At 30.8% G+C, this 26723-nt stretch overlaps 1 protein-coding gene and 1 pseudogene across 1 annotated transcript; both read right to left on the minus strand.

The window, feature by feature from the left end:
- Nucleotides 1-410: 410 nt before the first annotated feature.
- On the minus strand, nucleotides 411-1810 carry LOC133700054 (uncharacterized; annotated as a pseudogene).
- Nucleotides 1811-15737: 13927 nt separating this feature from the next.
- LOC133699576 (CSC1-like protein HYP1) lies at nucleotides 15738-25919 on the minus strand. Its single transcript, XM_062122874.1, has 11 exons — nucleotides 25660-25919; nucleotides 25104-25509; nucleotides 24005-24157; nucleotides 21944-22007; nucleotides 21630-21839; nucleotides 20897-21085; nucleotides 19874-20172; nucleotides 18526-18802; nucleotides 18084-18359; nucleotides 17060-17293; nucleotides 15738-16116 (listed from the first exon to the last, which is right to left on the minus strand). Exons 2-11 carry the CDS (start codon nucleotides 25388-25390, stop codon nucleotides 15955-15957), a joined length of 2151 nt encoding a protein of 716 aa, XP_061978858.1. The 5' UTR covers nucleotides 25391-25509; nucleotides 25660-25919; the 3' UTR covers nucleotides 15738-15954.
- Nucleotides 25920-26723: the final 804 nt, after the last annotated feature.

Consider the following 26723-nt stretch of genomic DNA (forward strand, 5'->3'; position numbering starts at 1 on the left):
AATCCAAATGTTCCAACCTACCAAAAGAAGATAGTGGAGATCATACAGAATCGGTTTTGCTAATGGCAGTTTGTTTTCATCAGTTGACATAATATCATACACTTCATTGCTCTGCTATCTTCTTAGAAAAGAGTCTACCGAGGAAAAACTAAGATCCATAAGCTTTCCATAAGGATTCAACTTCATGCTCTTAGCTTTCTTGCATCTTGATGTCAGCTAAATCTTTATTAAAAAGTTGAAATAGTTTCATGTTCAAGTGCTAAAGTCCAGATTCCTGAACTCCTGCAAAACGTTTTCCTTTGCATCTTTAGATTTTCTTACTAGACAATAAGAACTAGAATTCATGACAGTTATCCCACTAATCCTTTCGAAGTTATCACCGGTTAAGAATTAAAAGAGCAAAACGGAGACATGGTATTTTTAGCTTACAGTCTGAAAGATGCGATCAAGCCTCAAATGCTTCAGGCTCTATACATCTGATTTTTCTTTAACTGTTAATGGCTTCTGAAATTGATGTAAGATACTTTCTGTTATTGTCCAGAAAGCTAATATAATGTCAAAAAAAATTCTGAAGCTCAGCACTTGCCAAAATGGAATGTTGTGTGGTTAATTAGAGCATGAAAGGCGTATGGAATGAAGATCCTCGACCATTTAGTTGATGAAACAGATTGGTGGTAGATCAAGAGTGCTCCAAAGAGAATTCCCCCTTCATTGCTCAAAGAAGAGGAAGAAGAAGACCCCATTTCGATTGAGCTTTGCAAGTATTCATCCTGTTTCTGCATCATTTCCATGCTTTCTTCTTTTGATCTATTCTCCTCTTTCTTCTTGTTACATGCATTCCGAAATTTGGCTAATTGATCTGAATTTCCTTTCCCCTTGGCATTTCCTGTTCCAAGTTCCAACTTTAAAGAAGCGTTCAGGAATTCCATTAAAAGAGTGAAGAGAAGCTGAGAGAACTTCCTCTCATACTTCATTCTCTTCATGGCTGCTCTAAGCATTGAAGGCTCATCTGCTTAGTACTCTGGCTCCACTGGCTTCACTGGCTCTTCAATCTCTTCAGCAATCTCGAAAGGAGAGTTGTAACGATAAAACTCAACATTATCAACAAAATGGAAATCCAGAGCTCCGATATCGGTCCCTTCTTACTCTTCTTCTTCTCCTTCACCATCTTCTTCCCCTTCACCACCCAAGTTGTTGCCATCACCGCTAGAGGACTGTGCTACATCGTTCCTGTTATAGTCAAAGCCAATTCCTTTCCCATACCATCTTCTTTCTCTTTAAAGCATGACTCAAGAACTGTAGTCGTGCTACCAATTGCACTTCCATTTGCGATATGTATATTATCGTTGCACATGGTTTAATATTCGTGATCGTCAAGGAAATCAGAAAATTGGGTGTCTGAGAAATCAGTTGATGGTTCTCTGTATTCCTCAACTTGCTTTTCATGCTGATCGTGGGGCTGAGAGGTTGCTGAAGGAGAACAAGAGTTGTTTCTTGCTTTAAGCCTTTGGAGGAGAAGGTTAGTAATCTTTGATAGAAGATCTGGAGTTGTCAAAGAAGTTGGCGAACAAGGCCAAAAGTATTTTCTTGTATTGGCACCGCGAAGCAAGTGACTTCCATTAAATAAATTTATTTATTTATTTTTTTGGTCAGAGTTTCAAAGATTTAATTAGACAAATCTAATTATTTAAAGTTTATATAAAAATTACTTAATCATAAGTTTTTTTTCAATTTTGAATAATTAATTTGAAGATAATTTATTGTAAATCACTTACTATTTAAATGTCAAGTCTCTAACATTAATCCACATAAACCATCAATAAAAAAAAATTAAATCCTTTTATAAAAAAGGATTGCTATATCTTTGACTGCTAGCTTTCTTTTTTTATGTCTCAGGTGTTATGTGTTATACTATTTTCTACAAAAAAAAAGAGGTATAATATTTTATTTATAGAGAAATCTGAAACCTTATAAATGACAAAATATCAATTTTTTCCTTGAATAATATCACATATAATATTTCAACATAATTATAGAGATTTATTCAATCAAATCTCTACTTGATTTTTCTAGGTCTAGAATTGTAATTCTCTGTATAAATTACATTCTAATCCTTAATTTCTAAAACTTATTTACAATAAAGTCGCATTTGATTAATTATTTCATTTTAATTTTTGACCAATGGTTCTTATATGTGTGGCCCATTAGATTCCCTAATAAGTTGACCCAAATATAAATCATAATTATTTAGAATTATATAAATTAAACAAATTAATTTACTATCAATTTAACAATTGACTGATTTATATTTAAATATCAAATACAATATCTAATAATTTACCATGATTCCCTAAATATTAGAAAAATCATAAATGGTTTGATTTAACTTTTTAATAATCAATTTCTTAGTGTAATTATTATCCCCCAATTATCTAGGAACATTTAGGAATAATGTTGTGATGCTGTATAAATCTCATAATTATAAACTTTATAATTTCCTCTGCAAAGTATTTTGGTCCCTAGAACTTTATCTTTACTCTAGATTCATTAATCAAATATTATATTTATTAATTAGATATTTGATAAATATCAAAGTCTTTATTAAGAATTAGATATGTTTACATGAACAAATTCAATATGACGTGTAACCAATCGATTGGTTATAGAGCATATATATTAATAATTTTTCCCTTGCACTATGTCAATCACATATGTATCAAATATCATATCGCTTTACTTGACGATAATGTTTTTACTGGGATAGTGACTTAGTAAGAGGATCTACAAGATTCTTTTCATTAGGTACTCACTCTATCTTTACATCTTTTCCTTTCCATGATTCTCTAATAAAATAAAATTATCTAAGTATATTTTTCGATCATTGATGAGACTTTGATTCCTTTGCTTGTTCAATGGCTCCATTGTTATCACAATATAGAGCAACAAGATCAATAATGCTAGGAATCACACCTAGTTTAATGATAAACTTCTTGATCTAAACAATCTCTTTTATCCTCTCAAACGTAGATATGTACTTAACTTTAGTTGTAGAATCTACTTTGATCTCTTATTTGGAGCTCTTCCAACTCACCACCATTATTTAAAGTAAAATATAACACGATTGGATTTTTTTTTCAATATCTTATTAAAAACTAGCTTTCAAATAATTATAAACTACTAGTTCATCTCCTCTATAAACAAAAAAACATTCTTAATTCTCAAGTACTAAAAAAATATTTTTCTTTAACTATCTTTAAGTGACATTCACCTGGATTAAATTGGTATCTACTTGTTCTATTTAAAGCATACGATATACTTGGTCTTGTACATAACATCATATGCATTATGGATCTTATATCCAAAGTATGTGGAATCATTTTCATCTTATCTCTCTCAATTTTTGTTTTAAAGCACATATCCTTGGAGAGAGGAATCCTATACGAAATAGGTAAGTATCATCTTTTGGATTTTTCTATGCTAAACTGTTTTATCATAATATTGTTGGGCTTCCTGAAACATATATGCATAGTAGAAATGATAAATTTGAAATTTCTTCAGGAGTTCCAAGATCCCTTTGAGTGCTAGCTCTTTTGTTTTGGGGTTTTTAAGTGTTCTGTAACTTACATAGTTATTTTGTACTACTTACTACATACTAATTTAAAAATAAGATGCATAACATTTTATTTATAAGAAAACCTGAAAACCTTATAAATTGCAAAATATCAATTTGCCCTATAACTAATACCACACATTATTTTAGAATATTTTTAAAAATTTATTAAATCAAGTCCCTACTTGATTTTTTTTAGGTCTAGAATTGTAATTTTCTATATAAATTACCTATGGTCTTCAATTTCAAAAATTTATTTATCATCAAGTCATACTTGATTAATCATCTCATTTTAATTTCTAACCAATGGTTATTATGTGTGTGCCCCGTTAGGTTCTCTAATAAGTTGGCCCAAAATAAATCACAAACCTAAATAAAATAGAATTAAATAAATTAATTTATTATCAACTCAATAATTGATTGATTTATATTTGAAGATCAAGTACAATATCTAGTAACTTGTCATGATTCCTAAATATTAGCGAAGTCACAAGTAGTTTGACTTAACCTTTCAATAACTAGTTTCTTAGAGTAATTATTATCCTTTTATAGAAAAATATTTCAATTTAGATATTATATCATTAAGTGTGTCGACTATGTCAAATCATATTTGTTCTCAACATCATAGTCATTGATTATTTGAATAAGATTTGAAACTATTTTTAAATCTCATTCCACCCTGCGCAAGGATTTACAATCAGTACTATTTCAGAACATGTGGAACATTTTTCCTAATTCACCTAGGGTGATGAATTCTCTTTTGATCACTCAAATACCATCATATAGTTTTTGTTATACTCAATATTTTCTTGTTTGTTACCCTTAATTAGAACAACGTGTAGCAGGATCAAAGTATAAAATTCTTTATATAAGATAACTTAGTATTCTCAAATCTAAAGATCACTTATATAATTGTCACATGAGTCTTTCCATAGACATAAATAATCTCTTTATATGAGATTCTCATGCAGGTCATTTCAATATACATATCATCTGATAAGCAACTACATATTAGTTTAGATATCCCTCATACTTAGTTTATAAGAACAACAATTTTCTTTCATAAAAAAAAGAACATGATATATACCAGTCTCAACAACTCTAATTAATATCCATTCTTAGTAAAGCATTGACCAAAAATATTTAAGAATAATGATTTGATGCAATATGAATCTTATAATTATAACAACTATATCATTTTATTTGTAAAGCATTTTTGTCCAAAGAACTTTATATTTACTATAGATTCATTAATCAAATATTAAATTTATCAATGAAATATTCGATAAATATTAAAAATAAATAAGGTCTTTATTAAAATTAAATATATTTACATAAACAAAGTCAATGTCACATGTAACCAACATATTGGCTCATGACATATATACTAACAATTATATATGTACGTACATTGAGATAATCTAAGGAACCTTTTAGGTCTACCTTTATAGATTTTTATTCCTAGTATATAGGTTTCTTCTTTCATATCCTTCATGGAGGAATTCTTGGACACCATATCTTTACCAACTAGAAATATCATTTCCTATTAATAATACATCGTCTACATATAATATTAAGAAAATGACTCTATTCATACAAAACTTTTTATAAACACAAAGCTCATCTATATTTTTTTTATTAAATCAAACTTTTTAATTATCTCATTAAAATGGATATTCCAACTCCTTAAAGCTTGCTTAAGTCCATAAATAAATTTTTATATCTTGCGTACTTTATTAGCAAATTCCTTAGATTCAAAACTTTCAGGTTGTGTCATATACATATCTTCTAGAAGACTCCCTTTCAGGAATACAATTTTGACATCCATTTGACAAATCTCATCATCATGGCATGCAATTTTATCAAGCAAAATCCTTATGGATTTTAATATAGTTACTACAAAAAGGTTAATATAGTTACTACAAGAAATCCTTATGGATTTCAGGTTGTGTCACATACATATCTTTTAGAAGACTCCCTTTCAGGAATACAATTTTGACATCCATTTGACAAATCTCATCATCATGGCATGCAATTTTATCAAGCAAAATCCTTATGGATTTTAATATAGTTACTATAAGAAGGTTTCATCAAAGTTAACATATTTGTCTTTGTTTGTAACCTTTTGCAACTAGTCTAGCTTTATACGTTTGTATATTGTCATCAATGTGAGCCTTTCTCTTAAATATCCATTTACATCCAATTGGTTTTATCCCTTCAGATAAATCAACCAAGGTTTATACTTGGTTGGTGTACATGAAATTCATTTTAGATTTCATAACCTCAAGCCATTTCTTATAATCAATATCAGATATTGGTTCCTTATAATTTATAAGCTCATCAAGTATGAGTAACTTTTCATTTTCAACTTTCATGAGAAGTCCATCTCATATTGATGCATGATTTGTCCTACCAAATCTATAGAGGAGTTCATATGTTTCTGGAGCTTCAGACTGAATATTCAATGTTATAGCCTCATGCTTAAGTTCCATTTAGTTATCACTTTATGGTTCTTGAACTTGTTCAAGTTCTATTATCCTCCCACTACTCATTTTAAGAACAAATTATCTCTTTAGAAAGGTAACATGTTTTGAGACAAATATTTTTTTCTCAACAGGATGATATAAATAATATCTAATAGTTTCTTTAGGATATTCCACAAACTTATATTTATTTGACTTAGCTCCCATCTTTTCAAATATAATACGTGTTATATAAACATCATATCTCAAATCTTTAAGTATGATAATATTGGTCTCCTGCCATTTCATATCTCATTTGGAGTCTTATCAATAGATTTTGATAAAACCTTTTTTAAAAGGTAAGCAGTAGTTTGTAGGGCATAACCCTAAAATGAAGGTGAAAGGTTTATATAACTTATCATGGACTGCACCATATCCAATATAGTTCAATTTCTCCTTTCAAAAACATTATCATGTTGTGATGTTCCAGGAGGTGTCCACTATGAGAGAATCTCATTCTCTTTTAGGTAATTTTAAAATCTTAACTGAAGTATTCACCACCTCGATCTGATCGAAGTATCTTAATACTCTTTTCAATTTATATTTCAACTTTATTTTTGAATTATTTAAACCTTTCAAATGATTCAGAATTTCATCAAATATATATGACCATATTCAATATGTCATTAATGACGAAACATGTTCTATGACATAAATCATTATTGGTCTATATACATCTACATATATTAGACCTAACAATTCATTAGATCTCTCACTCTTTAAGTAAAGGATGTTTTAGTCATCTTATCCAATAATCAAACTTTACAAGTTTGATTTAAATCATAATCAAAAGGATCATATATCCTTCTTTATGTAACTTAATGATTTTTGTTTCATTTATAAGACCTAATCTACAATGTCATCAATAATATGGATATTGATCATCTAATATGTTCTTCTTGCTATTATATTGCACCTGGACATTTCATGATCATGTATATACAAACGAAATTTGTCTAAGTATCAAATCCATAATAACCATCATTATTATAAAATGAATTACATTTGCCTTAAATAATAAATCTAAATCCATTAAAAAATGGATATGATGTCTCTAGAAAGTGCTAGATCAAATATCAAGTTTTAGTAGCAGCCTACTTAGAAAAGTTAATGCATTAACCCTTACTTTATTACTAACTTGTATTCTCACTTTACCTTTATTCAATCATAAACACACATGAAATAAATTTTTTAATAAGATTTTTAGCCTTCACAATTGCAAGATTGTCTTTATAATTCCCCATGTAGTGATTTTCCTTACCATAATGATGACAAGTACCATTATTATTCTCGATGTTGAAGGTAGAACTCCATGCTTAGACTGCAAGACCAAGTCAACTTTTGGCATTCTACTTTTGGAATTATAATCATGGTTGAATTGGTCATGGTCCATGACAAAGCCTAATCTGACCAAATTCTAAAATAGTCAATCATCCTTAGCACATGGGTGTTCATCAAGGAATCCTCTTGCAGTAAAATAATCTCTTACATGTCACATTCCTCATAGTTTTATTAGTCGCATCAAATAACTCCTTGATATGCATAATTATTATATGGTTATCTATATTTTCATGTTGTGTTTGAAGTTCAAGTGACATAATAGCTAATATCACACATGTGGCCTACGTATTGTCATCAATATTACGTTAATAATCAAACCTAACATTGTTATCAACGTCCTCTTCAAAGATAAAAGGAATCAGACTTTCAATAACATATAACTTTTTTCTTATTTAAGAAGAAACCTTACATTTTAGTACTAGTCCAAGAAGTTTGATCAAGTCAATTTATAAGCATCAAATATGCTACATAGAAATATATTTATTTTTACTCATGATAATCTATCAACTTATTCATTTAAAGATAACGAGTATTGGTTTAATTTATAAATATTTATAACCAAGTTTAGATAAGGTCTTATTCATAATTTGATCTCCTACTATTTTTCTTCAAATTAAAACCCCTCACTATTAATTTGGAAAATCTCACTTAGATTTCCTAGTGGACTTAGATCCCATTTAATTTACATAACTTTAAGTAACTAAAAAAATCAAGATAATTAAATTAAATAGATAACATAGTTTATCAATCACATATTTACGTGACTCCTGGATTAGTTATGGGACAACTTTTTGTCTAAACATATCATATATATTTCACCTAACTAGCACCTTTAATCTTATATGATCAAGTAACTCATTTAAATTGTTATCAGTTAGTTCAGTAGGACCTAATTTTATAGCATTAAATATATTCGATTAACAGTAACTTTAAGTAGCTTAACAAGTTATTTATAAATAGAACTTTGATTTTATGCAAATAAAATTGAAAAACAACAAATCATGTTCTTAACATATACTTAATATATTAATGAGGAATTTCTTATTTTAATTAAGTCTCATTCTATAGTATTAGTTATATATCATACATAACAATTATATAAAAACATACACCCATAACATGTTATTCTAATTGGATGATTATAGTTAAATCTAAATTAATTTTCTCAAGCCATCGATGGGAATTAGAAGGTCAAAATCTAGGTAGCTGCTACAAATCTTTATAAGTTCTTTGACAACATCACAGTTGTAGTCTTTTCCATCGTTCAATTTTCGTCTTAGATTACAAAATAATTTTTTAATCTAAATTTCTACATTTTTAAATTACATAATATTTACATAATTGAATAAGAAACTTTGAGTTACATTCAATGAGAATTAGATGAGAAAATAATTTTACAACACTAGAAGAAAAATAAAGAAAAGGTAGGATACACATGCCCTATTTAATGTTACAATCATTCAACCATCAAAAACATGATCACATTAGTATTTAAATGTCCATAATCATCCATCATGCATAATAACATATTAATATGCATAAATAAATATATTGCATGCTTCAATTCTAGTTATTGGCTTGATGTGCAACTTTTGAAATAATATTTCTAAGATTTAGAAATATTAAATCAAATTCAATTTGATAATTCTTCAAACATAATAAATTTTATTTAATACAAAATTTTCATTGAAACCCCATTTTTCAAAATTTAATAAGAAAATTAATCATATTAAAATTCTTAATAATATCCTAAATTATTTTAGGATCAATTAAATAAAAATATTCCATCTTAAAAACTCTCTTTATTTTAGAAAAAATATATATTTTTCTAAACATTATTTAATTAAATCCTAATCCTATTAAGATATTACATAACTCAAAAAATTTCAATTATATCATAATCCAATTAGGAAAATTAATTCTATAATTAATTTAATATAGGGTTTCAATTTTAAAATAAAATCAATATTTTATATGTCTAGAGATATAATTATAATAAGGTCTAAATTGCAGGGGTAAATTCATGATTTAAATCTTAAAACCCTAAAATTAGATCATAGGGAGAATCATGATTTTGTCCCTCTTCTCCTATCTTCTTCATGCTACCAACAGTGGGCTGGCAACTGGTACACCTATTGTTGGTATGGGCTTCCCACACCGGTAGCAGTAGCCTTGTGCTACTCCACTTGCAATAATTTTGCATTATAGATTGCCAAGAACATAGTGGCTGCTAGTGTAGCCATGATGTGTTGTTGCTGCTTGCTAGGAGAGAGCTGATAATGGCCAGGCAAGTCAGCAAAATTATCATTGTAACCATCAGTTGCATTGTAGCCATTAAAAAAACATATTTTTTATTTCAATGGTAGATTCCAACTAGATTTAAAAAATCCAGCTAGATCTGATCAAAACAGAAACCAAAGACTTTTTTTTCAAAAAAATCATTAAGTAGAAATAATTTTTGAAAAAATAATTTTGCACAAAAAATTAATTCGTAATTAATGCAAATAATAATTAAAACATGCAATTAAGAACTCTAATTGTCTAATGATGTCTCTGTTACCACTATTAGGTTTCTCAAAACACATATGCAATGGTAACAATAAATATAAATTTTTTTGGGAGTCCCAAAAATCTCGTTAAATAAATCTAGAGTTTTTTAGGGTTTATACGAAAATTATCTGAAGATAAGATATTCCTTTTGACTTTGGATAATTTCTTTAAGGTGAAATTGTCGCAAACCACAAGCCGTCTAAATAACCGACCTCTAATGATAATATACACGAATCACCAATGAGAAATCTCCTAAATCCTTTTAGGAAAGATGTATTGCTATGCCTTTGAGTATTAACCTTTTATTTTGTGTTTTTCAAGTGTTATTTATAATACTATTTTCTACACAAAAAATTAGAGGCATAACATTCTATTTTTAAGAAAACTGAAAAACTTTATAAATAAAAAATTATCAATTTTCCCCTAAATAATATCACATATATTATTTCATGAAAATTTTAAAAATTTATTCAATCAAGTCTCTACTTGATTTTTCTAGGTTTAGAATTATAATTCTCTGTATAAATTATATTATAGTCCTCAATTTCTAAAACTTATTTACAATCAACTCACACTTGATTAATCATCCTATTTTAGTTTTTGACCAATGGTTCTTATGTGTTTGACCTATTAGATTTTCTAATAAGTTGGTCCAAATATAATTTACAATCCTAAATAAAATAGGATTAAATAAATTAAACAAATTAATTTATTATCAATTCAACAATTGATTGATTTATATTTGAAAATCAAATACAATATCTAGCAACTATCAAGATCCTCTAAATATTAGAAAAGTCATAAATGGTTTGACTTAACCTTAAAGTGACTAATTTCTTAGTGTAATTTTTATTCATTCTTCAACAATGTTCTAATTTAGATATTATAGCAAAGAGTGTGTCTACTTTATCAAATCATGTTTGTTTTCAACACTATAGTCATTATTTATTAGAATGAGATTTGAAACTCTTTTCAAATCTCATTCTACCTTACACAAGGATTTACAATCAATATTATTTGAGAACATGTGGAACTTTTTCCTAATTCACCCAAGATGATGAATCCTCTCTTGATCACTCTAATACCTTCATTCAGTTCATTTTATACCCGATATTTGCTCGTTTGTTAACCTTGATTAGGATAACACGTAGTCAAGATCAAAGCATAACATTTTTTATATAAGATAACTTATTGATATCAAGTCTAAGAATTATTAACACAACCATCATGTGAGCCTTTCCATAGATATAAGTGATCTTTTGATATAGGATTTTCATGCGGGTTAGTTTAGCGCACATGTTATCAGACAAGAACCTACTTATTAATTCTTAGTATTCTTTATTCCTCATCTTATGAGAACAACTTCTTTGTTTCATAAAGGAAAAAACATAATATGTATTAGTCTTAATAACTCTAATTAATGTTCAATCTTAATAGAGTATCAAGTAGGAATATTTAGGAACAATGCTCAGATACAATAAAAATCCTATGATTATAACAACTTTATAATTTTGTTTGCAAAATATTTTTTTCCAAAAACTTATCTTTACTTTAGGTTCATTAATTAAATATTTGATGAATATTAAAGATAAATAAAACTTTTATTAAAAATTAAATAGATTTACTTGAACAAATTAAATACCATGTGTAACCTAAATGATTAGCTATAAGGTATATATACTAACAAGTAGCTTATTTTTTATGTTGAAATTGTGAAGCAAACAAGCAGCTTCATCACAGGCTCTTGCTGCTTCCTCGGGGGTATCAAAGGTGCTTAACCACACCCTTATTTTTTTTTTATAGTGTCTTTAATCTTAGCCACCCATCTACTCGAAGGCCTTTTTCAAGCACCAACAAATTGGTTTCTAGCTCTTAACTCCTTCTAGTGTTGCTGCTTTCCTTAACCATTTCTTCTAAGGTCATGGTTCCTTTACTAGATTTCTTGTCCTCGACACTTTTAGTGACTTTTCTTTTCCAAGTCATATATTTCTTTCTTTAAGAATGCCAAGTTCCTTAGATTCTTAATAGTTGTTGGAAGTTATGTTTAATTGCTTTGGCTATGTTGAAATCTAAAGCCTGAATGAGTCATTCTACCATGCTCATTAATCTTTATTGGTATAAAGTTAAGTTAAGCACTAAATATGTGTTCTTTTAGAAATTCCTATTAAGCAACTGACACAAACAGTTAAAAATGTTGTATTTATGAAGGATTGGTTAAATGTGAATATTGTCACTAGTGGAAAGACCATTAAGGTAATTGTATTTCTACTTCAAATTAAGAGTACAAATTCACTTATCAACTCAATCTAAGCCTTCAAGGATTTTGAAGGTTTATGCATCTAATGGTACCTTAGTTAAGGAGGGAATAACTCGAATTTAAGTCAGCATTTATTGATACTATGTACAATAAATTTATTAATCTGCTCTCACTTTTCTCTTCATTCTAAATAAATTTGAGAAACAGTAAATATGACGTGTAAGAACTTGAAAGGAGGTGACTTGCAGAGCCATAACAAAAGAAGAGACGTACCATATCATAGATGCCTATAATTTCTCACTTTTTCGTGTTGGTTATTGTTACACAAATAAGAGAAATGTAATTTCGGTAAAAGAATAAGAAAGATAAAATAATCCGCTATACTTAGTAAATATTTTCATATCAAAATAAAGTCTAGGAATGATTGAAATAAGGAAAAAAATTGGTTATGGATTGAACGAAGTGTATTATGAATTTTGGATTAAAAAGGAAAGAATACATAAAAAAAAATATGATCCAAACTTGTAAAAGAAACTGACTACAATAAGTAAAGTTGGGCAGTTTCAATCGTGCACTCTCACAATAAGGAGTAATAGAGAGAATGAGTAGTTAACAAAAGGTTATCTATAACATTCCCTATATAAATCGAGGCTGGAGGAATATAAAATCAACAAAAAAAAAATTCATCAAAAATCAACAAGAATAGTTGCTCTACAATTGAACTACGTTTTATATATCTTCAAAACTTGTTTATTAGTAGAATTATAATCTTGTAGGGAATAATCAATAGGCATATAACTTGTAGGCTGATAAGTTATAGGCAATAATCAGTAGGTTTGCAGTTTCCATTGTAATCTAATAGACTTGCAGTTCCCATTACTAAAAAACCCAGAAAATACCACAAAATATATATATCATTTCATGTTCTTTTATCAAGGAATTCTTAATTAAAGAATCATCTAATGAATATAAGCTCTTTGATCTTGAATTGTTAAGTTATCTATTTTATTTAAAACAATTAGGTTATTTGGTTACTCTCCAAGTTTAATTTTTCTTTCTGCATATAAAAAGACCATAAAATTTAGAAACATTGTTACAAGTTTGGAATTGTAGGAACGATGTTTGAAGTTCAGATTGTTAACATCAAATTTAACATCTAACTTTGAAATTCAAAGTTCTTTTAGTTAAGACAGGCACAAAAGAACCCAAAATAATTAGTGATCACAATGAAAGTGTCATATTTGTTTCTTTAAAACCATGGCGCCAAAAAAACCAAAACTATCAGAAGACTTGGAGAAAAGAGACTAGTTGGTAGATGTCTATTGAAAAAGGAAACAAAGAATCAATCCTTCAAAAAACAACAATAAAAAATAAAGAGGGAAAACACATGTTTATAAGTGTAGAAAAGAGTTATATACTTTTTAAACAAATGGTGGAATAAGCTAACAAAATACTTGAAGAAAGATATAGGTTTTTTCTAAATGATGAAAATGATTGAGGATCATTATAATGAGATTGTGGCAATGAATGAGAGATCTACTTAAGTCATTCTAGAATAAAATATTGGAAAGAGATAAAATGGTGAAAGAAGTCTAGAACAATAGTGAAAGAAGTCTAGAACATTAAGTAAGGAAATTGCAAGACATAACTAAGGAATCTTATAAAGAAATGATCAAAGCATTAAAAGATGTCAATTTAAAATTGGATGCAAAAATAAGAAAAGAAAATGATGAAGTAATTTTTGAATTTATCATCCCATACAATTTGTCCAGTGAGTCCTAAATCCTCATCTCGGTTAAATATCATACATATTGGAGAGTATGAAGAAAAAAGGTGGTTCTGAGTTACTTTCATTTAAAAAGACAAAATGATTTTTCTGTGTAGTAATTTCCCAACCTTGGTCTTTGGGCAATCCCCCTAATTAGTTACATCATCTTAGATTCTTGCCTGTATTTAAAAAAAAGTCATGGTCTTAGCTTAGAAAATCCTATGGAATTTAGATTATTGATCAGGTATGCCTTGATGAAAATTGAACTATTAGGGAGTTTATATTCTAAAAGCAAATTTTAAGCCACTACATGAGAGCATTCTGATGCATATTCTAAGATTCAAACAATTTATCATCTTTTACAACCATAACGCTTTTATTTAGACATTCTAATGCATAGTATCCTAAACCATGACATTTAAAACACCTAATATCATATTTTCACTAAAGTTGGGTTTTGGTTTTGACCTTATGTTTGTCGGTCGAAATTGGCTATTTTTGGATGGAAGGTTCAACAACTTTATGTCCAACTTACTGCTTCGATGGCACACTACCTTCTCTCTTGTAATTCGACTTCTAACATGAAGAAAAACCCACAAAACCACTTAGACATGCACTACTCTTCCTTTTTATCTGTTTCTCCATTTTTATAGCCAAATACACCAACTTATCTAGATCCATATAAAGTTGTAACTCCACCACATTAATTGTCTCTAAATCATTTTGATACTCCTTGATGTGGCATGCACAATGTCAGATGACGAAACCGCCTTTTGGATTAAAGGGTATTTTAGATTTAATCATTAAATTATGATTTGAAAGAATCACCACATAGTATCATGGTTACGACTCACTAGAAAACTTATGGTCTACGAGAGTTGGGTAAGGGTACTAGTTGTACAAGTGGAAGATGCGTCACCTCAGTACACCCTACATGTGGTAAACTTCATTGTTTATTGATTATTACTATAAGTCGTGTTTATATACTTCATTGTTTATTGATTATTATTATAAGTCGTGTTTATATCAGTTAGTATCATCTAACGTTTGAGGCAAATCTTCCATTACAAGAAAGTCTCTACCTTATCAGGTTGAATCCTAACAGTTTTAAAACCTAAATTTTTGCATTGCATTTATTTTCTATCTTGTATCTTTAATACTTGAAGATATACTTTACAATGTAATTTTATACCTTCAAATATTAAAATCAAAGCTAAATCTTTTTTCCAGCTATTATACTACATATAACTCATATTCCTACCCTTTCTTTTTCCTCGTGACACAAAAGCACTGCTTTTCCTCCTGCCACAAAAGCAACTATAACTAAATTTTCTAGCTTGAAAATAGTGTGTAAAGAGACGTCGTTGCTTTTTGTGAAGTAACTCCTCAAAATAAACATCTAAGGAGAGAAATGATATAAGTTCATTAAGTTTGAGCAAACAATCTCAAAGTCATATCACAATTTCATTAGATTAAAAACAATAAAAAGATGAATATACCCTAAAATCCAGGACATTAACCAAGCATCTTAAGCCTTTCATTGAAGCAGTGATCCACGTAAACCCCACAATTCTTTCCCTATGACAAATACTAACACTGGAAATTTTAAGCTGAATAATTTTTTTTATAGTGAATCGAACACTACACAACTCGGAATTATTTGATATCAACTTGTTGACAAACATAACAAAACCAAAAAAGACAACCAATAATAATAATAATAATAATAATAAGTCCAAGACCAAGAGCCCTGTGTATCTAAATGAATTAAAAAATGAATCCACAGCCTTAAAAAATGATGCTAAAACAACACATGGGCTACCTTGTTAAGATTAAGACGAGGATTGCCAAATGAATTCAAACTCATTCATTAAAAAAAAAAAAAAAAAACCCACACACGGAGAGTTCAAACTTCAGTACTGTGAAGTAGGGGAGAAGTGTCCCTGTCAGAGCTTCTGGCATACTGAACTGGCCTCAGAGCTGGATCTTGATATGCAGTGACTAATTTATCATAAAACTCGGTCATGCCTGCTTCATGCAGGTCTTTTCTATCTTTTTTTATCAAACACTGCAGAAGTAGAACACATAACATTAAGACATCTGGATGGCAACTACATATACTCTCATAAAGGAAATTATCAGAACAGAATATGAAATATTGGAGCAGACAGGATGTGTTGCTATATAGCAATAACTAAGCAACTTTGTCAAACATTAATGGTCTCATCAAAGAGGAATCCTGTGAGGGAGAATTTAAAAGTCCTATCTTCCAATGTTGAAAAGTGGCGCACAGTAGACTACAACGTCCTTGTTAAAATACCTATTCTCTTCATGCATTGTTTCCCTTTCCTGGTTTAATGCCAGGCACAAATTCATCACCATATAAAATGGAAAGCTAAAAAGGTAAACTCAGCACAGGGAACAGAATTCATGCAGGTTCAATCATGATGGTTTAGGGTCTTAACTCATCAAATATACCTCTAAGAAGTTAAAAATGTGTGATTTCAAGAAAGAAGCCTATCGGTGTCTCTATAAGATATTGCGAGCAAAAAAGATGAAAATGATATAACTAGAATGGTTGAGAAGATCAGAGGTTAGTCATGAAATTATTTCATTTACCATTTAGTCATGAAACCTAATCTCTGCATTGATTCAAACACAGGATTTACATAAGAATTGAAAAGTTGGCATACTTTTAACACTCAATATGTGACAATTTTAGCAAAATCAACTCAGGAGTTTTTTTTTTTTTTTTCTTTAGACAAAAACATGACAAGGAAACTGAATTAACATAATCACTGTGCCATTCAATTAAAGAAAAACACACAAAGTACGGAAGGGAATGTTAAAATTTCCCCATCTATAAGACATGAAACATAAACTGGTACTGTAGTTGTGTAATGGAAGTGAAGGGGAAAAAACCCAAGCAATTGAAGAGAATACCATGAAAGCATTAGTAGAATATAAGACTGTTAGAACCAGAAAAATAACAGATGCATACGCCAATGTACCTCAGTAGGATAAGCTTTAAATAAAGGTAGGAACCGCTTCTGGCAGTACGCATTGAAGATAAGAGTGAGAACGGGAAGAGGAATAATTAAACTAGATGCCAAAGGTAGCTTCTTAAGCCCAAATATTCCAATTGCAATAATATGCATCAGTATCAAGGAAAATATTGTTGAATTGTGCACTATAGGCCAAAACATCCCAGCTGTTTCATACTTTGGGGCATATACATTCAACAGCTGCAAAAAAGTAAAAATAAAAATACAACGAAATATATATTAATATAACTTCCTTTAAGAGCTCAATTTGGAAATTTTAGTTAACACAATGTACTAATTAATTTTCACAAATCATGTTTAGACCCAAATGCACTAAAATTTGTAGTCCTGAAGTGTCAATTATATTAAGAATGTAAGATACGATAATATGGGTCCAGCAATGCTGTTAATTTGTCATTGCCTTCCAAAGCCAGAGTTCTGCCAAAACAAAAGTAACCAACTATCGAATATGTCGATTTGACTTTTGAAATAAGGCTCTAATCATCAAGACTTCAAGAGAGAGGCTATAGTTTTATAGCATCATGGTGGATAGGTGAGGGCAAAATGAAAGTGAATTGAACTGCTCAGATATTCACAGCAAGCAAGGTACAGAGCAAATTGCTACTACATGTCAGCCAAGTTCATGTCAGCCAAGTCATCAAATTGGCATGTATATTGGCATCTAATTGTTAAATTTCAGAATGTTGGCATCAAATGGAAAAAAGTAACTTTACATGTCAGCCAAGTCCATATCCAAATTAAAAACCTGGAAGGATCGAAATTCACTTTTGATCCATTTTATAGATAACAGAAATCTAAGGGTTTTCTAATTCAAGATCACATGTCATCATGAAAATTAAGTCTTCAGGAATTGTTAATACTCTTAATGCTGGCTGCATATGAAGCCTTGATAATCATCTAAATTAATATCTAACATGGAAAAACTAATAAATGAATAAAAAATAAAATAAGAAAGAAATGTCATGCTTACCTGGTTGCGAAAGATGATGTATCCAAGGCAAAAGTAAACCAAGAGAAATGGCAGAATTAGGGGAGAGAGGAAAAAGTACGTTATACCCAGAAGTCCAAAGAAGAGAATAGTGGGGATATCATTATAGTAAGGAATTGATGGAACCTCAAATTCATCCCCATCTTTTCCTGAAAATAGTCTTTTCCAAAAACTGCAAACCAGTGGAATCAATCGGAAGAGTTCTGATGATAGGTGGGTCCACCCAGAAGTCACAACATATGAAATGAAGAACGATGCCTAATAAAGCCAGAATAAGGAATCCATATTATACTTGTGAATGTAACTTGTAGCATAAAGGAATTTAAGGTCTGTTCAAAATCACAAAACTGAGAAGAAACTGCACACATTAGGGAGAAAAGGCAAAAGTTGTAAGAGAATATACAGAACAGAGATGCATTCCCACCTGACCTGGGACAGCTTCAGCTAGCACCCTGGGAATATTTTTGGGCTCAAGGAAGACATTGACTAGATACAAAGCTGACCCTGACAGTACATTTGCAAAGAAGATGTTCCATATGATAAACCATAGCATCTTGGAACAAGAACTTCTTTCTATTTGACTGCGAGAAATGTATCCTTGAATGGCGGAAAATGTTAACATAATTGGTGGAACAAAAGAAAGAAATAACTGCAGAATGAGACTTGGAAGATATCCTGTAATTACTTGACTGACAACAGTTCTGCAGCTCAAAAAATTGTGCATATTAGTTCCATGTCTTAACAATTAGACTAATCAATGATTTCAATTAACTTAAAAACTTCAAGGAATTTGAAAAACTTGAAATCAGTAATTAGTTCTTTCTAAGCTTCTCTAGATCTGCAACTTCACACAAAACCAACTAGGCACAATCCATCTCTATTTTCTAATCAGATCAAGATGCCTGATAACTATCTGAAGTTGAAGTTAGGAACAAAAACAAAATAAATTACAAACTCTAATTTCACATTAACTTCAATGTGATTGCCAGGAAACTGATACTCAAAATCAATAGATCTGGATTGAAGCTGGAAGGAATAAAACCTTTATTTATATTGATTATTCATCAAGTTATTGCGAATATTTGCAAGTTTTCTTGGTAAGGACATGCATTGCAAGCATGTACTTGATAGGTTCTAAATATATAATGATAGTTTTTCATTAACATTATCATATTACCATGGCCATTTTATAGTTCTGACACAACATTTTTTATTCAAATTTAAAAGTTACTTCCCCGCATAAAATATTCAATGTCTAGCCATTATCTATGTTTTTGTGGTCCTAAAGTTTTCCTTTATAAAATTTTTCTAGACTAGAAAAAGGGGTCAAGCAGGCTATTAAATGAAAAATCAGGACACCAAAGAAACAAAATCATGACATGATTACAACCTGCTTCCTCTTCAGACATTAAAACATACAGTTCAACAGTGAATGCCACATCACTAATTACTGTATATAATGCATGCCAAGTTTTAGAGACAAGAAAAAATGTTTTTACATGTATCAGATTTGACCACACAGTTTTTCACCTATATGCATTAGGCCATCAGTAGTGCTTCCCCTATTAATTGAATTCATTAATTCGTATATTCAAATAAATCTTTAATCATTTTCTGCATGCTCAAAGTTTTAATGGCAGGTATGCAGCTTAACAAGGTAGTTAGAATTTTATAACATATATCTACACAAAATAACCTCAAATAGCCTCAAGGGAACCCCATGATCGGCTTTGGGTGGATTATATCAATGAGAAATTACAATTTTCACTTACAGGCTCAGTATGCCTTTAAGAAAAGGAAACCATTTTTCCAACTGATCCAGATTAGCAAGACCTTGCACTATCACAACTGGAATAAGAAAAAGAACAATTAGAGCAAATGATGCAACAAGCACCACCAGTTTGAAGATCCATCTTTTAATGAATGATGCAGAAAAGAAAGCCCAGTGAACATCCTGAGGCTCAGGAGCTCGCTCAGTGACCCATTCTGTGGGATTAACCCCCTGTTGGATGTGTAAGGCTACTGCAGCACCAAACCGCGACTTGAATGAAACAAAAGCGGCTGGAACTTCCTGAAAATTTACAAGTGTATATAGTAAGAGCAAAAGGTTGCATAAGATGTCATCTTTGCATTGACATCAAATGCATGAAATGGATTCTGTTACAATAGAATGTGAAGAAGGGTATTTTCCACACTTCCAGAGAACAGATGATCAGAGTTGTACTCAAAACAAATGAGAACTTTCATATGTTTTGTGCTGTGTTCTATATTCATCCATCTACATGCAACCATACTCTATTACTATTCCTACAAGTTCTTCTGAATAAAAGTGCATTTTATTGGCATGAATAGAAGCAGGAGCTTCTTAAGCAATAACATCCCATGAAAAATCTAGAGTCTTAGATTATAAATGAAGAAGAGTGCATAATGATTTGCAGTTCATCCTATAAACTGAAGTAGCTGCCCAATCTCAAACTCAGTTATTCCAAAAACCATCAAATTCATAATCCACTTTATCCAAAAGCTTCTGAAAGCTAGAATTATACACAGATCACCCTCGTAGAACCCCCTCCACAAGACTGGCAGTGGGAGTTGGCATATATGTTTTTAAAGTTAAGAGATGATTGACACAGAAAACCTGAAAGCTGTTCCCTTGTGTGCCAACAGTTGCATTAATGGCCAAAGAAAACTTAAGCAGATTAAGTGGACACTATTCTCCACATAAATATCACTAGTACCATTTGAATGTCTCATATAATTATTAAATTCAAATACTGAGAACTGATGCCACGCACCTCTCCAGCCAATAAATTTTGCTCCTTCCTCAAATTATCTTCCAAATCTTCCAATTTCTTTTCATAGCGGTCTAAAAGATTAACTTTGCGTCCAGTGAGTCCTAAAAAGCCATCACGTCTGAAGTTTTGCTGAGAATGGTTGTTTGATTTCATGCAGCCAAGCTTTCTATACAATTTGTCCGCATCATTCTACCAAGGATAACACATTTTTAAACAACAATAAGCAAGAGATTCAAAATGGTGACAATCAGATATATAAACAACGACCGCATATCATGTCAGTAAGGTCAGTCTTCTCCATGTTCCATCAACATATTGAAATTTACATGATGACAATATATACAAAGCTTTCTAGAACATTTCAATAGTTATGTTTGTGCATGACAATAAAACACACAACTTTCATGACCAGTTCCCTTTTCCAAAAGAAGCTGATTTGATGCATTAATGAAAGGATGAACTTTTTTCAGGACAATCAGGCTTGAATTTTCAATTGTAAACATTGTCGTCTATTTTAATCTTATGTCAGCCCCCAGTTTTCCAAGGAGGGTATCTTCAGGGATAACTAAGAGAGCATGATTGACAGGTCCAGAAACTGTTAAGTAACACATAAATACAAGAAAATGCATAATTCAAATAGAAAAACAAGTTAATAACTATGGTTCTGAAATGTATGTGACCACAATGGCCTGAAATTAGTTAAGTGGTCTGCACGTTCACCTAGAATGCTTACAATGAGATCTTGAATTTTGCTTGTTCGATGAACCATTGAATGTGAAAGATAAGTAGAAGGATGATACTCCGTGAAAAAACTCTCAACAGTTTCACTAAAGTTTCTTCCAGATGAGGAAGGGATACTGCGGACTAATATTGTAAACTGATGAGGCTGTGGTTTGGATGAATAGAAGTAAGCAATCCTTTTTGCTGACATATAGTTATGCTCCTGCACATTGTGTAATTAACAAGTCAGAAATTCTCTGATTACTTTCATTTTTATGAACCAATAAGCCCGGTGGCTTTTGCAGAAGAAATAATAATAGTACTTACATAATACAGAAGATAGCAGACAACTCCAGTAAAAATATATGCAGCAGAAAAGTGAACCCATAACCTTGAGAGAAACCAAAACTAATAATCAGGGTAACTTCAACAAAGAATAGCTAAATGATTGTTTGATGCAATAAAGAATCATGCAAACCATGAGAATCTAACAGCAATATTTAGATGAGGCTATTTCAACAAAATGAAATACTCAACTTTACAACCAATATAAAGTCGCTAAAAGCAGTAAAAAAGAAGAGATAAAACTTTAAGACAGCAGGATAAAAGAATAAGAATTTTTATTTAAGGCAAAAGGAGAGAGCTATGAGAATTAGCACAGAGGTAGGGTGGAATGCAGAAGTATCAAACAATATGTCTGCAGTAACATTTTGTTATATGAAAATAAATTAAAAAGAACACAATTACAGACTAGAAAATATGAAATTAAAATGAAGTTCAATCCATCTCAATGAATTTTTCTTAACAATGCCCATAGTTTGAATGTACTTGGGGCGATGGGCATTTATTGGAGTTCTATCCAACCAAAATAAGTCAATTGCCGATCAAAGTAGAAGTCATCTTCAGAAAAAAGTGGCAACCTATGGTCTAAAGTGAGCTGAAATGACCTTTCCAAAAAACATTCAGAAACTTTATTTTCATTATGTTGGTGCATTCCAAGTCATGTTTAATCCACATCTCAAACCATTATCCCCATTCCCAAATCAGTTAGCATAATGATCTGATTACAGGTCATGACATTATGGAAAAACCAAACCAGCAAGATTAATAACAAGTTGTCTAGTACACCTGGATAAATGGTCAATTTTATTCCCTTTATTATTTGCATGGGTGAAACAGCAAAAGAATGGGGTTCCTGCATATCTAATAGCCATTTGAATAAAAAAGTAATTATCCCATTTTTAGTTGCCAGCTTGCAAGATAATACTCACCGACTACTAAGGGCTTTGGAAGTCTGATTTAGGGAAACTTTCTATGGCTGGGAGTACTACAAATTACTTTTCATCATTGAGGAAAACATAGAAAAGCTCAAGTTTCTGGAAAGATGAACATTTCTGCTGTTCTGGGCTTCCTAGGATTCTATACTGAACATCAAATTTAAGAAGGCAAGCTAAGAGAGCATTACAAAGAGTAAGCAACGGGCCAATGAGAAACTTTATCAAATAAGAGGTGTTTATCCCATCATAATTTAGTATAACAGTCCGTTAGTAGGTTGCAAGACAGACCTACTCTCAGAAAAAGTCAACTTATACATAGACAGCTTCACTACATCTGTTAGACAAGCACAAGGAAACAGAACCCGTTAGGAAACTTGACTCCATTTCCATATCAGAATTTACACAAACATTTCTTGCAACAGAACAGGTTATTTTTTATTTTCTGAGTTTTGGGTTTTCCCTGCATCTTAATACCTAGGATGCATTGCTATTAACGAAGTACGAGGTTTAAGAGGAAAAGGGGAGATTGATGTTCTTTGGTGATGCCCAGTGTTTGCAATTATTTGGTCCATTTGAGCTCACTCAAGAGACTTTTAAGACAGGCTTTTACATGTTCAGCTACTAGGGATAAAGTAAGTTTCTTGGCTTAAATATGGTGCACTCTCACAGAAACTTTTGGAAAAGAATCTTTAGCAGACATGCAATGAGGTCAGGAACTCTTTTGTATTAGTATGATATTTTCCCCTTTCTATGGAGGATATATAATCCTTGAATTGCACTGCCCTCATTCTCCTCACTTAATATCATTCTTTCTCTATAAAAAAAGATAGAAAAAAAAATAGATGAAACATTTCTTGCTCACTTGGTTACTCCTGGGGTCCCTCCATGCACAAATTTCAAATTTTCAAAGAGCACAGAGAATGCATTCAGCTAAAAAGGTGAAAAACAAGAAACTTGAACTGTACATTGAAAAAAAAAATACGTTGTTACTAGAGATCTTCTCAATGGAACTTTTCTATCAAATACATTTGATGATAAGTTTAATATCATATGGTTTGATCTTGCACAATTGAGCAATGACATTCTGTTCATCTAGCCAACTAATGATTACCTGTTTGAACCGTCATTGACATTTGATATACTAAATGAATCCAAAGACTTGTTTGGCAAATGGCCAAAATCATCACTTAGCTGGTTCCCAAAATAATTAATTGGAAGAAGGATGGAGATTCCAATAACCCCAGCAACGGTGAACACTTTCAAGCTGCATTAAAAGAAGGATATGAAAAAAAGGCTGAATGAAAATAATGAATGAATAGAAAGTCAAGAAAAATAGATTGCAGTGTAAAAGAATCATTAGGCATAGTAATATACTAATTGATTGTGATAGGAATACAGGCAGCGGGCCTGAATGCATGGCAAAGAAAGTGAGGTTTTTGTTATAAGTGGAGAGAAAAAATGCAGAAGTGTAGCTTCAGATAGTATATAACTCATTAAAAAGTACGATTCAAAATAGAAAGCCAGAAAGTCCTGTATGAATTGAATCTCAACACACCTTTATGGACTCTCCTACTGTATCTTGCCACTAAATATTTTTCTCACAACCATATGCCGAAACCCCAAGCATATATGTAGCCTATCAAGTAAAGTTTTCAATAGAGTCCATGACAGATGATTGCTTCTGTTAAGTTGAAAGTTGTTCTCTAGAGTCGAGACAATCTAGACATTCTTTTCCAGCTTTGTTCTATGCATTCTGCTTAAGTGTAGCCTAATTAATTCCTCTGCTTAGGATGTAGAATTCATCCTCAGCCAACACGAGTGATAAAAATTTGTTAATAAAAAAAAAAACACTAAACTTTACTGATCCTTAACAAGAAATTCAACATCCTTCTGTCTTAATAAGAAACTTATAAGATATTCTCTCTTTTGTCTCCGTTATTTCTTTGTTTCATTATTTCCATCAAACCAAATACAATTTTTCATCTTGAAATCCACAAACAGGGATCAGTCAGTCATCTTTATTTTTTATTTTATACAACTCCACAATTCATTTGATGATCATTGAGTCTCTCTATTCTAATTTATAAATAAATAAAAAGTTGTGCTTTTTATAGATAATTCACATACAAAAAGGAAAAACTCCACCCTTTTCAAACCCTGATTAAAACTTGAAATCTTTTACACAACTAAATGACATTTGATTTCCTTACCTGAAGGTGAAGATCCGAGTTAACACGAGACCATCTAAACCCGAAATTGACAGGATTTCATCTTCAGAAAGCTGCCAAGCATTTCTAACCCAACCAGCAGAAGGCAACAACCTTTCCAAGTAAAAATCATCACTCTCCTGTGGCTGAGATTTCTCTTTATCGACCAAACGGGGCGCATACACGTAAACATTACCAGGTTGCTTCCTCAATATTGAATACAAAGTGAAAAACAACAAGCACAGTCCAAGATTGATTCCAACTGAAGTTAAAAGAGCTGAAAGTATCATTTTTTTTTCTTCAAAAGAAGCTCACAAATCACACCATCAAACAATTATAAGAGCTCAAGAATCCATCAAAGAACCTGGAAAAGGTGCTCCAAAGTTGAATCCTCTTAAAAGAAAAAAAACTGTACCCAGAAGAGTAAAATCGTCATTAAAATTTCAAAATGCAAACTGTGGAAGATAAATACTCTTTCTGGTATTTTCCCTTCATTTATAAGTCAACTGTCAATAGAAAACACGAAAAATAAGTGCAACAAGAGAAAGAGAAGTGAAACCTGGTTAAGAGGGAGAAAGATGAGAGTGAGTTGCAATGAGTAAGGCAGGACTCGGTGAGACGGTCGGGAGAGGGAAAAGGGGCAAGTTGGTTGAAGATCCCAAGTTTTTGACAAGGCTAAATTGCAAAATACCCTGAACTTTGTTTTTTTTAAAAAAAACAAATACCCCTGAGCTAAAAATCTCTGACTTTCCACCCTAAACAATATGATTTGTTTTAATATCAAGCTTGTAGATATCTGGAAATGGCATCTTATTTTTTTAAAAAAAATATTTTTATTAAAAAAATTATCATATCATATTATGATTTTTAAAAATTTTAACTAGTCAATATAGATTCTAATAATACAGGATTGATTACACGAAAGAAAAGATATTATCACCCCTTAAACGTCTTCCCTAAAGCAGATTACATTACAGGTTTTGTCCAAAATTACTAAGAACATATTCTCTTTTTTTTTTATTTTTTTTTTTATTTTTCCTATCATATTGTTGACTCTAGTGTCAGTAAATAGTTCATACGAATATTTCTTACATTGGTAAATATTGCTCAAATCCAAAAAAATTGTGATATTCCTAACTCTGACGTCAGTAAATAATTTAATAAAAAATTGAATTTGAAAAAGAATTTTTCTATACCATTTTCTTTTTGTTTATCCTTTACTATTATTTTTCCTTTTTAGATGCAAATAAAAGAAACATTATATAACAAATTTTGCATTTGACAATAATGATCTATAAATTGAGCACACAGCAGAAAAAATACAAACACATAAAGAAAAAAATAAAACAAAGTGTGAGGAGGGCTACAAATGAATCCACGATGATCCCCAAATATTTTAGAAATTTTTTAATATAAAAAGGAGGCTTGTTTGACCGAATATTAAAATAGAAAAGGAATAAAACACATGAAAAGGGCATAAAAGTGTTTTCTACAGAACACACCCTTGCTTAAAACAACTTGGACCGGTTGGGCCAAAAGCCTAAACCTGACCCATTCTTATCCTTTCCTTTTTTTTATTGGATCGGATTCAGCCTAGCCGTATAGTCTGGGCCGGATCCAGCC

The sequence above is a fragment of the Populus nigra genome, chromosome 7 (genome assembly GCF_951802175.1).
Source record: "Populus nigra chromosome 7, ddPopNigr1.1, whole genome shotgun sequence".
In the NCBI taxonomy this organism is placed as follows: Eukaryota; Viridiplantae; Streptophyta; class Magnoliopsida; order Malpighiales; family Salicaceae; genus Populus; species Populus nigra.